The sequence below is a fragment of the Capricornis sumatraensis genome, chromosome 3 (genome assembly GCF_032405125.1).
Source record: "Capricornis sumatraensis isolate serow.1 chromosome 3, serow.2, whole genome shotgun sequence".
NCBI classification, from domain to species: domain Eukaryota; kingdom Metazoa; phylum Chordata; class Mammalia; order Artiodactyla; family Bovidae; genus Capricornis; species Capricornis sumatraensis.
Window position 1 is genome coordinate 143956913 of NC_091071.1, and position 14853 is coordinate 143971765.

Below are 14853 nucleotides of genomic sequence, written 5' to 3' on the forward strand. Positions count from 1 at the left end.
CTTATTAACTCCTACACCCAGGATACTGCCCCCTTGTAGGCAACATTGCTCCAGCCCACTGATTATTAAAATACCCTTAATGGCCCTTACAGGACCAGATAACCCACTGCTTTGTCATTACTTCTGCTATTACCTAAATTAGATCTATGACAATGAAATGTTCACCATTGGATACACCCTAAACTGCTCTTACGGAAGACTAGGGGAGGAAATCAATGACTTACATGCCCTCAGAGCAGTAAGAAGATAAGGCTTAGGTTCACAGGTTCCCAGTTCACCAGGTTCCCAGTCTCAGGGGACAGGCGTGGATTGCTTTAAGTCATATCTATTCCCATCCGTGGTGGACAAATCAGCAATAAGTTAAGATTACAACCCCTTAATCCTACCCAGCACTGGTCACGCTGGAGACCTTGAGGACACCCAACTCCAGTCCAGGGGTCCCAGGAAGTCGACCTGCCTTGACCTGTCCAGGGATCTGGTTCTTGGTTGGATGTCACGCCTCAGCTTGCTCAGGGATCTGCCAGTCCAGGGGTCCCAGGAGGCTGACATACCTCAACCTGCCAAGGGACCCAATTCTTGGGAGACAACATGCCTTGACCTGCTCAGGGACTCGATCTCCAGGAGGCTGTCATGCCTCAGCTTGCCTGGGGATCTGCATCCTGACCCGGGGACACCTGGCTCTCAGGTTGCAACAGTACTGGGTAGGATAAGCTTCAGAAAGACTCGCCCCTAAGGAAGTCCACCCATGGAAATAGAAAGAAGCCTATTAGTCGTGGGACTAAGCCCAATCTCAGCAATAACTCAGGAGTCCAGTGAGAACCCTGTTGCCTTTCTGGAAAGTCTAAAAGAGGCCCTCCAAAAGTTTACCAATCTGGACTTAGACTCTTATGAGGGTCAGGTGATTTTAAAAGACAGATTCCTGTCCCAATGTGCATCTGACATCAGGAGAAAGTTACAGCTTCAGAAACAGGACTCTGCTGCCTCTTTAGATGAGATGGTCCAGACAGCCACCAATACCTTTTATAACAGAACAGGAGAGGGAGGCCAAGGCCCAGCAAAGGGAGAGAAGGAAAGAGATAAGGCATGCCCAGATGTTGGTCACCCTCCAGGGAAGCCTTATGCAAACTCTGAGTATTTGAAGGAAAAGGCACAGGGCAAATGACTCATCTGTAGACAGGTGGGGCAATGGGCCAAAGAGTGTCCAAACCCTGACAAGTCTCCTAAAATGGTTTGCTACAATAACCATCAATTGGGACATTGGGTGGCACTCTGCCCTCAGGACCCATGAGCTTCAAGGTCAAGTGCCAAGCATTCCCTCAGGATGGTTCAACAGGACTGAAGCAGCCCACTCCAGCCAGCCTGCCTGCCACAGATAGCCATCACAGGGCTGGAGCCACGGGTGCAACTTGGGGCTACCTACTTTGTCCTGTCCTCCTCCTCCGGAGTCTTCTCCTTCCAAACCTGTACCATTTGGGGTGCTACAGGAAAAACAATTACTGAAAGATTCACTCAAGTACTTCTTAGTTGCTGGGATGGACAAATATTTTCCCACCAGTTTATGGTGGTCCCTGAGTGTCCTACTCCCTTATTGGGAAAAGATATAGTCACTAAACAGGGGACCACCCTTGTGATAGGAAGCTTTTTCAGCCCCTAGAGCTCTACAGCTTCTGTTACTACTTAGGAACCCATTACATCCTGTCCAATAGGGAGGGACCAAAAGCTATGGGAGGACAAAATTAGCCCCCAAGTGTGGGCCCAGGGGACTCCTGGATGAGCTCACCATGCTCAACAGGTCATCACTGTCCTCCGACATCCCACTCGGTTTCCAAACCAGAAATGATATCCCCTCAGAAGAGAAGCTCAGGAAGGACTACAGCCTTTAATAAATAAATTCCATGCCTGTGGGCTAATGGTCCCCACAAACCTGCTGTGTAACACCCCAATCCTTCCTATAAAGAAAAAGCATGGGACCTGGTGAATGGTTTAAGATTTCCAGATCATAAATGAAGCTGTAGCCCTTCTCCATCCCACAGTATCCAATCTCTATGTAATTTTGGGAGAAATCCCACACAGTGCCAAGTGGTTTACAGTCTTGGATCTCAAAGATGGATTCTTTTGCATACCATTGGCTAAAGAATCCCAACAACTTTCTGCCTTCGAATAGGCGGCTTCAGGAAAAAAACACCAACAGATGACTTGGACAGTATTACCTCAGGGGTTCAGACACCCCCAACCTGTTTAAGTAGGCTGTTAGCCAGGATCTCCTAGATCTGGACCTGGGACCTAATAGGAAAATATTACAATATGTAGATGACCTACAAATCTGCTCTCCAGATGAGAAAAATGCCCAACAATATGCAATTCAGGTTCTAAACTTTTGGGCAGAGGGGGGATATAAAGTCTCCCGTGCTAAGGCACAGATGGTCAAGACTAAAGTCACTTATCTGGGAGTTCAGATTATACATGGGTCCAGGAGGCTGTCCTCTGATCAAGTACAAGGAATCCTCCAGTTTTGCGAGCTTTCCTGAGGCTAACTGGGTATATTAGAATCTGGATATCCAACTATGGTCTAATTGCCCAGCCCTTATATGAAAGCTTGAAGGGACAGGATGATTCAATTCCACTGATGTGGGGAACTCCTCAAAAGAAGGCAGAGACTACACTAAAACAAGCCTTAACTCAAGCACCTGCCTTGAGGTTGCCAGACCCAGAAAAAGCATTCCAACTTTATGTCCATGAAAAAGAAGGAATAGCCTTGGGATTGTTAACTCCAAGGCTGGGACCTGAGCCCAGCCTGTAGCTTACTTATCCAAGAGACTCGACCCAACCACCCAAGACTGGCCTCCCTGCCTTTTAAATCTTGCAACTGTTGTAATCCTGATAGAAGATGCTTTAAAACTCTCTTTTGGGGGCAAACTATTTTTACCAGCCACCAAGTGAAACAACTCCTAACTGGGAGAGCCCATTTATGGGTGTCTGATCAAAAAGTCCTCAGATATCAAGTAGTGCTGATGGAAAATCCAGGCCTGACTATATCCCCTTGTGAGGTTCTTAATTCAGCTGCCCTCCTGCCTACCCCTGAGGGCTCTCTCCACTTTCACTCTTGCCTAAAAACCCTGGACAACTGGACAAAATCGCGTGAGAGATTGTCAGAAGATCCTCTGACCAATCCTGAGGAAATCTGGTACACTGATGGAAGCAGCTTTGTCTTGGATGGAAAAAGAAGAGCTGGATATGCAGCAGTCTACAATTTTGAGTCCTAAACCTTTGCCACCAGATACTTCAGTCCAATTAGCTGAACTCATAGCCCTGACTCGAGCTTTAGAGCTGGGAAAAGGAAAAAGAGTGGCCATTTACACAGACTACAAGTATGCCTTTCTGGTGCTACATGCACATGCTGCTATTTGGGAAAAAAAGAGGCCACTTGACCACCTGAGGGTACCCATTCAAATATGGTGATCAAATCCTTAGGCTCTTGGAGGCAGTTCATCTGCCCACTGAGGTACCAGTTTCCCACTATAAAGGACACCATAAAGGGAGTACAGAAGTGGCATGAGGGAACCAACTAGCTGATCAGGCAGCTAAGAGAGCAGCATTACAAAATAATGACCTAACAGGAAACTTAGTTCCATAGACTAGTTTGCCAGAAACTCCTTCACATCTTGAAGGTGAGACCCTTAAAACTAAGCGTGATGGCTTTCAGGATCATATGGGGTGGTTCCAAAAGGCGGGACTCCTTTTTCTCCCATTGGGAACCTCCAATGGATGTTGGTTAATTCCTTACATGCCACCACTCATCTAGGGGAAAAGGCCCTCCAAAGATTACTAGAAAAGTCCTTCAGAGGAACAGGCCTCCAAATGACTATAATGCAAGTGGTCTCCTCCTGCCCCACTTGCCAATTAAACACCCCACAAAGAGCTTGAAGACCCCAGCTGGCCCAGCCCATCCAACGACATGGGACCTACCCAGGAGAAACTGGGAGGTGGACTTCACCCAGATGCTAGTTTCTCAAGGGTATAAATACCAATTCGTCATTATTGATACACTCACAGGATGGACTGAAGGCTTTCCCACATGGAGTGAGAAGGCTGAGGAGGTAGTACAAAAACTGCTCCATGAAATCATCCCAAGATTTGGTCTACCCAGGTCATTAGAAAGTGACAATGGGACATCATTTACTTCTAAGGTCACCTAAGGGGTCTTTAAAGCATTGGGCATTACTTATTATCTCCATCATGCCTGGAAGCCTCAGTCTTCAGGAAAATTAGAAAGAGCCAACCAATTCTTAAAATCAGCAATAAAAATGATAACCCAGGAGACCTCTCTGGGATGGAAGAAGGCTTTACCAATAGCTCTCCTCTGTACCCGCATTGCCCCTAAGGAACAGATTGGTCTTAGTCCTTATGAGATGCTATATGGGAGACCTTTCACTTATGTAAACAACCTCTTCCTAGACTCAGAGGCTCAGACTCTCTGGTCTTATACCATGGCCACTGGGCAATTCCAACAGGATGTATGCTTGTGGGGTGTCAACCAGGACCAAAAGATTCTAAAGAGTCACCACTATATGCTCCAGGGACCCACGTCCTAAAGTCTGGAACGATGGGTCCTCAAAGGCTCAAATCCAGTCCATATGGAAGGGCCCCTACCCTGTAATACTTTTTACTCCCGCAGCAGTCAAGATACCAGGACACGACTTCTGGATTCACTAACTCACAAGTCAAGCCATGGAAGAAAACAGAAGAGGACACTCAATACACCTGTGAGCCCCTGGGAGATCTCAGATACCTATTCAGAACTACAAATGAGTGCCATTCTAATGAACCCCCAAAATTAAGTTTCTGGGGATAAGATTTTTCAGCTCTAAAGAGTCAACACAGCTTGGCAGGGGTTGTACTCCAAAAGACACAGGAGATAGATCTCCTGATCCCTGTAAAAGGAGGAACTTGAGCCATCTTGAGTGAAATGTGTTGTTTCTGGGTAAATACCTCCAGCTAAGTTAAAGGAAGTCTCACAGTCCTCAAGAAAAACATTCAGACCCTACAGGATCTCAAAGAACAAGCTGGAGAGTTCCTGGGGTAGCTGCAGTCTCTTTGGAGGATCCTTCTCCTGGTGAGGGGAAATTTGGAGTTGGCTAATGCACCTACTAATCCTTGTTATCACAAGGATGTTACAGCATCATATTGATGCTGCTTATGATTGCTCCATGTATTATCAACTGTCTAACCCATTTTGTCTCTGCCCAGGTCAACAAGCTACAACATGCAGCTCCAGTTCAACAAGGATATATAAAACTATAGCCAACCAGGGAAAATAGCAGTTCTTATAGCAGTGTCTACCCTTAGATGGACACTGCTATAAGGACTCTGAGGCTTGAGACTAGCAAGAGGGGGAGGCCCCATGCCCCTCACCATCCCAGTTCAGCAGAAAGTAGCCAGAGAAACCTTATTCCCAAAGAACTGGGCCTCCTATCTCTTAAGGGGAGCAGGTTAGGTAGTTATAAAAGGAAAAAGGAGTCCAGAATGGCAGAGGCTAAAAGACAAAGAAAGGAAAAGCCTGCAAAAATAGAACCAAGGAAGGTCCGAGGACCTCAGGTGAAACAAACAGCCCTCTTGGCTAGCCCAGTTTACATAGGGCAGGCTCAGGGATGAGGAGACAAATGTATGAAAGGGGAAGACTAGAAGAATTGAGACCTCTCTTCTCTTCTCTTGACTTTTGGGTCCACCTGTCCCACGCCTCAAGGGTGTACTGTCCTTTGTTTTTCCTAATAAAACCGAGATGTAACACTGGTTCATCCTTCGCTTCAAATTTTTGCTGTGGTGAGACAGAACTGAGCCAATTACGAACTCCCCTGACACTTCATATTCATAAATGTATGCAGATTGTTTACAAAAGAGACTTTATTTTCCTCCTATAAAATGATATAAAGCATAGGCACACATGCACACACTCACACACATATACAAATACATATCTACAGACCCAGTTTTCAAAAGAGATATGTAGCATGGACGCATTTATTCTTGTTTGAAAGTTATCCTTGGAATGTTCTTCCATAGTGCTGTACTGACTTTCTCCTGCCTTTCTTTGCCCAGTGGCTTTCTCTTGCTATTGAAGCTTGTTTTGCCACATTCAGCAGGTAGGGCATGCAGGAGAATAAACGCGTTTCTCTTCCAGTATCCCTCAATCAAAGACTGACAGCTGGAGTCCTTCCATCACCTCCCTTGTACTTTAAGGAGAGTAACTCTGAGGTGTATGTCCTTCACGAGCTGCCAGAATCTCTCCAATGGAAAGAACCTCCAGTCATTCATGACGGCAGTTGGTTTTACTGATTCCCCTTTCTCATTTCCATTTCTTCTTACTGATGAGTCCCTCACCTCCAAAATAAACTACTTTCACTCAAATCCTTGTCTCATGGTCAGCTTCTGCTTCTGGAACAACTCAAACTAATACATATGCCAAAAATGACTTTTAACTTAATAAGTGTGGGAATATTGAGCAATTTCAGCTCAATTCTTAGGTCCAAATTACAAACAATTTTACTAACAAAGACCTTTTTATTGATATGTTATTTAAGTACTTATAACATTCTACACACATAACAGATGAGCTAAAAACTTAGGTACAAAGAGTAGCTATGTGTTTGAATTAAAGTTATGCCAGTCTACTTAAATGCTTAATTCACCATTAATTTTGCCAATTCAGCTATATTTTAATCATTGTGAAGCTCTCCTAGTGATATGAAAGAAGTTGAGAAAATGCTTGCTATCTGTTGAAACTGCCAATAGAAGTCCATCAATCTGTTAATCTTCTAGCAACTATTCAGCAGGTAGGAAAAGTGCAGTCAAAATATTTTCCCTCATGTTTTTTTTTTCTTTTCACTTTTAATAAGATCAGACTGTGAGAGTCTGTTGGTCACCAGATCCATCAACTATCTAGGAAAATGATTCCTTTCATGGCTCAATCAGAGCCTCATCTAAATTTCAGCAGAAATCTATGACTTCAAGCTGCCATCCCTACTTCTGTTTCCATGGGAATAGACTTCAGATGAGGGAAAAGAAAAAAATGGATGGGGTTAGGAGCTTTCAAATAATCATTCAAAATCATGATGAGGTTTTCAGAGCTTCTTTCCTAGGTGATTATTCTGTAGCCTCTTAACCCCTTTTTGCCAGTCTGTTTCCATGGAAATACGACAAAAATGGCTGTCTAAGTCTCCAGCAGAGATTATTAGCATTCTTGTGAATTTCAGCTTTGGCTACAGTCTAGACTGAGTAAGATCTTTCTATACCAGTTTTACATATTAACCTACACTGTGTCTACACATTGTCATTTTTACTTTGAAAGTTCCCTTCACGAATTTATACTTATGATCAAGATCAAATTGATTGTGACATTGCTGAAAAAGCCTTCAGTTTTACATATTAATATATGAATCAACTGCAGAGTGTGTCAGAATTTTTAGAGTGCAGAAGAAAGAATATTTAGTTACTGGATTCCATAGACTTTAGATAGGTGTTGGTAGATATGCAACAAGGATCATTTTTTAAATATTTAACAATCAGTAAGACACAGCGCTGAAACTAAGCACGACCCTGTGGGGCTCCTGGGCCTGGAGCCTTTCTGCTCAGCCTCCACAACCTTGCCTGAGTTCTAAAAGAGAGGTTCAAACAGTTGCTAATCAGAGAAGGGAGGGGATGCAGAGACAAGGGAGGAACAGCCTAGAAAAAATAGTGTAGCTTTGGGGCAGGGCCCTGTTTCCTCTCAAGAGATACACATAACAATATCTTTGAGCTCTTTACAGAACTAAGTTCAGTCACTCAGTCCTGTCTGATTCTTTGCAACCCCATGGACTGCAGCACACAATGCTTCTCTGTCCATCACCAACTCCTAGAGCTTGTTCAAACTCATGTTTATCGAGTTGATGATGCCACCCAAACATCTCATCCTCTGTTGTCTCCTCCTCCTGCATTCAATCTTTCCCAACATCAGGGACTTTTCCAATGAGTCAGTTTTTTGCATCAGGTGACCAAAGTACTGGAGCTTCAGCTTCCAATGAATATTCAGGACTGACTTCCTTTAGAATGGACTAGTTGGATCTCTTTGCAGTCCAAAGGACTCTCAACAGTCTTCTCCAACACCACAGTTCAAAAAAGAACTAAAACCTCCAACAAATGGAAGAGTAGCATTCTTCATTCCAGATAAAAGAAACTCAAAACTTTCAAGAGAGCAACTGAGGCTATATTAAAGAAATGCAGGCCCAGCATACACCCTAATTTTATCAGCAACTCCACCCTTAAACCAGTGCTATAAAACTCCTCATTAAACCATCAAGGGTTGGGACAACCAATTTCAAGAGTGAAAGCCTCCTTTGTTCCCCTCTGCCTTGCAAAGCAATAAGCTATTCTTTTCTACTTCACCCAAGCTCTGTCTTGGGGATTCGATTTTGCACTGGTACAGGCAAGCAGGGGCTTTCTCAGGTGATCCTAGTGGAAAAGAACCCACCTGCTAATACATGAGACTCAGGTTCAATCCCTGAGTCTGGAATATCTCCTGGAGAAGGCAATAGCAACCCACTTCAGTAATCTAACCTGGGAAACCCCGTGGATAGAGAAGCCTGATGGGCTATAATCCATGGAGTCATAAAAGAGTTGGACACAACTTAAGGACTAAGTGACAATAACACTTGAGCTTTCACCAATCAACAATAATAAATAGAGCTTTTGGCATCAGCATCAATCAATCAGAGCAACTGGTTGGTTTCACTAAAATTATCAGCCCTATTATACAAAAACCAATAAGTTATTAAAAGTAGACCTATATAAGATGGTTATAGCATTATACCCAAATAAATTATCCAGCACCACAATGTGAGCTCCTGTAAAACTTACAAAAGAGCTTACAAGAGAAAAGGGTAGAAATGCACAGCAATGCATCTTTTTAAAAATCAGAGTGCATATACTTTCATATAAAGGTCATTTGAAAATCAAAATCATTCTTATTACTGAAGACATTATGCCAAAAGTTAGAGAAAGAATACATATGGGTCTTTGATAGTTCCCCTGGCAAGATACCTTGTGTTGAATGTAAAAAAATAACAGCATGCTACATATCAAGTCTCATCTGTCGTACTTTCTGAGATTTGCTAAACAGCTCAATCTACAATTTTTGCTAGGGGAAATCAAAGTTCCCATTGACCTTATAAAGTACACTTATTCTTCAGAACTCTCTTACTATTCTATGAAAAAAGTGAAAGTTACTCAGTTGTGTCTGACTCTTAGGGACCCCATAGACTGGGGCCTGCCAGGCTCCTCTCTCCATGGGGATTCTCATGGAAAGAATACTGGAGTGGGTAGCTGTTCCCTTCTCCAGGGGATCTTCCCAACCCAGGAATCCTAGGCCTACTTGCATTACAGGTAGATTCTTCACTGTCTGAGTCACCAGGGAAGCCCAAGAGTACTAGAGTGGGTAGACTATCCCTTCTCCAGCAGATCTTTCAGACCCAGGAATGGACCCAGGATCTCCCACATTGCAGACAGATTATTCTTTACCAGCTGAGCTAACAGTACGCTATTCTATAGTTGGAGCATTTTACCTATGAGGGCTTCTCTGCAGTCTGAATTGAAAAAACTAAGTTTCAATGAGCAATTATCTGAGTTACTATTTAAATTTAATGGCAACTATTGAAACTAATCTTGATTGATGTTTTCAACTAAACAGATCATAACAACAATAAAATAAAACAGTCTGGTTAATTTTTCAAATCATCACTACTCTCAAATGCAGTTTGGCACAGTGCTTAAACACATGGCCCTTGAGAGCAGGATTTTGTCTGCAGGCCAAACCTGGCCTTCAGCTTACTCATGTAAATAAAGTTTTACTGGAACACAGTCAGACTCATTCCTGCACTGTTTTTAATTGTCTATGGTTGATAATCTACCAAAGGAAGAGAGCTGAGTAGTTGCCACAAAGATCACATTGCAGGAATAAGCTGTAAAATTTATTCTCTGGTCTTTTAAGCAAAAGTTTTTTGACCCTTGCCCAAGCCTTTAATTATAAGATTATGCCATTACAAATGAAGACACTTTGAAGTTGGAGTTTGTTTTTTTTTTTAGTTTTAAAAGTAGTCAATAATGGATAAAAATGTGATCGCCTGGTGTCTGTACTTACATCCATAAATTCCACATTGGCTTTGGGACCAGTTGTTTCATTAAGGATCTTAATAGCCACAGGAATCTTCACTGTTTCTCCTTCAGGGACCCAAATACCCTTTGTGGGGAAAAAATTTTCACATTAAATCTATATTAACACAGATACAACATTTAGATCAGACACAAAATTTGATTTAACCAGTCATGTGCTTTCATTCCCAGAAAATGAGTCACATATATATTCTGCTTTCAAGGTGTTTACACTATTATAAAATTCATTTGTATACATAAAAAAGGCTTTAAATAGTTAAAAAAAAAAAGAAAGAAAAAATCATTGAAATATATGTAATAATAATATTTGACTTGGATGATATCATCAATTTCTTATGACTTTGAGAAGGCTGTTCTGATTTTTGAACTTCAATTGTCTTATTTGTAATTTAGAAGACTGGGCTATATAATGTTAGTGGTTCTTCTCAGCTTTAATATTATCTAATTATTCTGCAAATAAAAATACAATAAGATAAAAAAGCACATTCTCATGTATCAAAATTCTGATTGATTTAAGAATTCATGTTCTAAAGTGACTTTTTAAGAATTAGTTTTAAAAGGCAAGTACTAAGGAGTATTGAACACATATTAATTTGTCTACATTATTTAATACTATGTATGTACCAAGGATTTTTATCATTTCTAAAGTAATATAAAATATTTACATTAGTCATTGCAAGTTTTCTTTTCTTATAGAAATATAATATGAACAACATCTATGTATTGTGGGAAAGTATAAAATAGGTAGAGTTTGATTAAAGTATAATGTTATGTTAAATAACAGCATTTCTGGGTAAACAATTCAACCATTTAACTGAGGACAATGATCCTGATAATATAGGAATGCGTGAAATATACAAGAATACTTTTTTAAGTGTATCCTTCCAAAGGCACACAGATGAAGATATGAGTCTACATGTAAAAAAATCTCAAATTTTAATTTCTTAGCCTTGACATTAGAAACATCTTCTAAGGACAGTTTTAACATTAAAATGAATGGAAGAGAGCAGCTCCACTTCTTGTTTTTCTTAATACCATTTGCTTGTAATTATAAACATTTTTGAAACTTTTTCACATAGTACTTCTATGCTAAAATATATATATGTTACCCAAAGTGGTAATAACATAGAGGATAGAAACATAGGAATTATTAAAAAGTCAAAATATTAAAGAAAAAAAGACTTAAACCTTTAGAAGTGAATTTAATAGTGAATAGGGAAATCCATCTGTCAAATGCAAAATAATAGGCCAAGCTTCCTATGGTACAATTTTAAAAAAATGATTAATGTAGAAATGGAGGTGGAGAAGCCCAAGGCCTGATTTCTTGTTCATGGTACTCAAGTGGAGAACAGGCTTACCATTACTTAATAAAGTAACCTGAGAAGCGGTTACCTTATAAAGATACGGAATCAATGTGAAAATATCTCTAAAGTATACATTCAAAATAAGAAAATAAATTCACTGTAAATTAATTTTCACTGCTTTCAAAATAAGTATAGTCATATAGTCATTATTTTCTAGGCCCTATGGGATCAAAATTCAACTATATTGATACCTATGATATTGGTTCAAATATCTTATGTTTAGGCACAGCATTACTCCAAGCAGATGGAAAAATTAACTGGTAATTGGCTAGGCAAATTTGCATTTCTGTGGTCAAAAATAATTCTTTATAGTTTAAGATAGCATGTCCTCATAAGAACTAATAATTTTAATTAAAACTTAGGGTCAACTGTAAACACTGTAGGCATAAAATTTAAACATACTTATGGAACTTTCAAAAAGCTTTTAATAGAAGTAATTTCAATAAGTATACACCACTCTTGGACAATGGGCAAATAAGTGTTGCTAATATAAAATTATTAATAAGGCTTTATTATTAAATGTCTAAATAATATTTTTCCCTGCCAAGGTTACTAAACAACATTTGGTCTTGAGTTATACAGTATTCATGATTTACAATAAAATTCAATTTCCAGACCATCTCATCTTTAAAAACATAAGGGTGATTATATGCCAGGTACATTTCAAGATTGAGTTACTTTTAAAATGGAAGCCCATATTTTTCTAACGTGATATAATTAAGAGAAACAGATAAGATAGTTTGTGTCTTTGAACATACAAAGATTTTGAAAACCAGAAAGTACCAAGTCAGCTAATAGTTTTAAATTTAACTGAACAAAATATGCAGAACAGGAGATTTAGAAACATCTGCAAATGACCATAGAATTAAAGTTTTATTTTAAAGAGATGAGATTATTTTGGTAAACTCAGGAGAGAAAATTAAGGTTTATATTCCAATCATTAATAACTTCCATTAAATAATTCTGCTTTAAATATAAAAAAAACATTTTAAGATGCAAAATTACTAAGATCTGACCTATTTTAGCTGATATATTCTTAAAAATGTAAGCTTGCATATCGCTTTAAGACATTTGTCAAAGCAAATTTTGGTAATTGAAGCAATGGACATTACAAAAAGGATTTAGTATTATCCAACAGAGTTTCTTATTCTTGTTATTTACAATTAAAAATAAATTTCACCACAATTAACCTTGGGCTTGGCCTTTGATTGGTTTTGTAATTAAGTTAAATAAGTAAACATACAAATGCCTTCATTTGAACTCTCCCTTTCCACAAATATCTCTCTTATTTAAAACCCATGATGTTACCCTCTCCTTCTATCTAACCTGAACTTTACAAAGTCACTTTTTTAGTTTGCATATAATGGTGAAGACATTAAAACTGGAAATTATCTGTTAAATTATAAATGTTATAAGGTAGGCAAAAAGTGCTTTAGAAGTGTATTTCTGTGTGTTCTGAAGAGATGGGCTAGTAGGGTCCAGATGGATAGGTCTTTGGATTGTTGACTTAAAAAAATGCACATGAGAGGTGCAATTAAGTTTTATTTAGGGCAAAATGAGGACTGAAGCCCAGGATACAGCACCTCAAATAGCTCTAACAAACTGCTCCAAAGAGGGGGAAGGTCAGTATTTATGTGATTTTGGTGGAGAGAGAGTACATGCAATTGAGCATGTATCTTTCCAGAACATTTCTGCTAGTTTCATGAAGCCTTTTCCTCACTCTGAAGCATTTTCTACATATAAGGAGATGTTAAGAATTGGGTTCATAAACTCGGCTCCTGAAAATACCTACCTGAAGACCTGTTCCGCCAGTTTTTCCCTGAGCACAGATTGCCTCATTTCTGTTCTCCACCCTAAACTCCTTTCAGGGGATGCTGAAAATCAGCAGCACGTGATCGAATGCTCGTAGAGGTGTGTTTCCTGCTTTTTCATGACTGATCAAACCCAACTTGGTCAATACAAATTAATGAATTCATTTGTGCAGCAACTTCTCAATACTATAGATTCTTCTCGTAGAATATTAAAAAGGAAATTAGGTTGGCTAGAACAATAACTCTGGCTATTATTTAAAACAAGTATGAAACAAAAGTGAAACTAACTGATGGTATGTGTTATTTTTTACTTACTTTATAAACAGTTCCAAAAGCACCTGAGCCAAGGACTTTCACTCTTTTGAGCTCAGTTTCTTTCAAAATACGAAGTTGAGCTTGATTGGGCGCTGTGCCACTGGGAGTTAAGGGTTCTACCAGCTACAAAACAAAAGAAAAACAAAAAATACAGGTTATACAACTTTCAGTCCAGTAATCAGTGTTCCTCTCTCTTTCTGTCTGGTTTGCTTTCTCACACATAAAAAACACACCCAAACCCATTTTAGATTGACAAACCCTATGTATATAAAATGTATCACTCAGCATTCCTCTAACCCTACTCTTTCTCTATTGATGCTCTTCACCTGAGTGAACACAAGTAACAAGTATGTACCTTAGTCTAAGGGATGTTTTTTTCCCTATTTTTTATAAAAATCTAGAGACTAATTGCCTGAAAAATCCCATGGACGGAGGAGCCTGGCAGGCTGCAGTCCATGGGGTCTTTAAGAGTCAGACACGACTGAGTGACTTCACTTTCACTTTTCACTTTCATGCATTGGAGAAGGAAATGGCAACCCACTCCAGTGTTCTTGCCTGGAGAATCCCAGGGACGGGGGAGCCTGGTGGGCTTCCATCTATGGGGTCGCACAGATTCGGACACGACTGAAGCGACTTAGCAGCAGCAGCAGAGACTTATACGGGGCTTTTAATTCTACTTCATGTTCCTTCTTTTGGACAACTTCAGCTAAGGTTCAGAGATTTTACTTATTCAACTGTACTCTATCAAAGTTTTTTTTTTTAATTTCAGGAAATTTAATATAAAAATTAAATAATTTTTTTAAAATTAAAAAAGCTACCTTTTTTTTAGCATTTAATATCTTTACCAAGGAAGTCAGGGCAAATACATAAAAAAAGAAAAAACAAGCTAGCACAATGTCAATAAACAAACACGGTGTTTCTAAATTTTTCACGTACGTGTAAATTACTGGAGGGTTTTGTTAAAATGCAGACTTTGGTTTAGTAGGCCTGGATTTGGGGCTGAAATCTTCATTTTTATAGAACGATAGAAGCTGCTTCTTTATGATGTTGGTCCTTGAACACATTTTAAGCAACAAGGCCCTAGAATACCTTCCAGGTTAAAAATTCTAAATTCTATGAATTGATTCTAGATCATAAATGAATGTGCTATGGAATGAAGAGGA

General features: G+C 39.7%; 1 protein-coding gene across 1 annotated transcript in view; it reads right to left on the reverse strand.

Moving 5' to 3' along the window:
* Positions 1 to 14853, reverse strand: part of ERBB4 (erb-b2 receptor tyrosine kinase 4) — a 777579-nt gene that overhangs the window by 225821 nt on the left and 536905 nt on the right. Inside the window, exons 18-19 of the mRNA XM_068968480.1 lie at positions 13691 to 13813; positions 10169 to 10267 (exon numbers count right to left, since the gene is read on the reverse strand). Of these exons, the coding sequence (XP_068824581.1) occupies positions 10169 to 10267; positions 13691 to 13813 (222 nt within the window). The remainder of the gene's footprint in view (positions 1 to 10168; positions 10268 to 13690; positions 13814 to 14853) is intronic.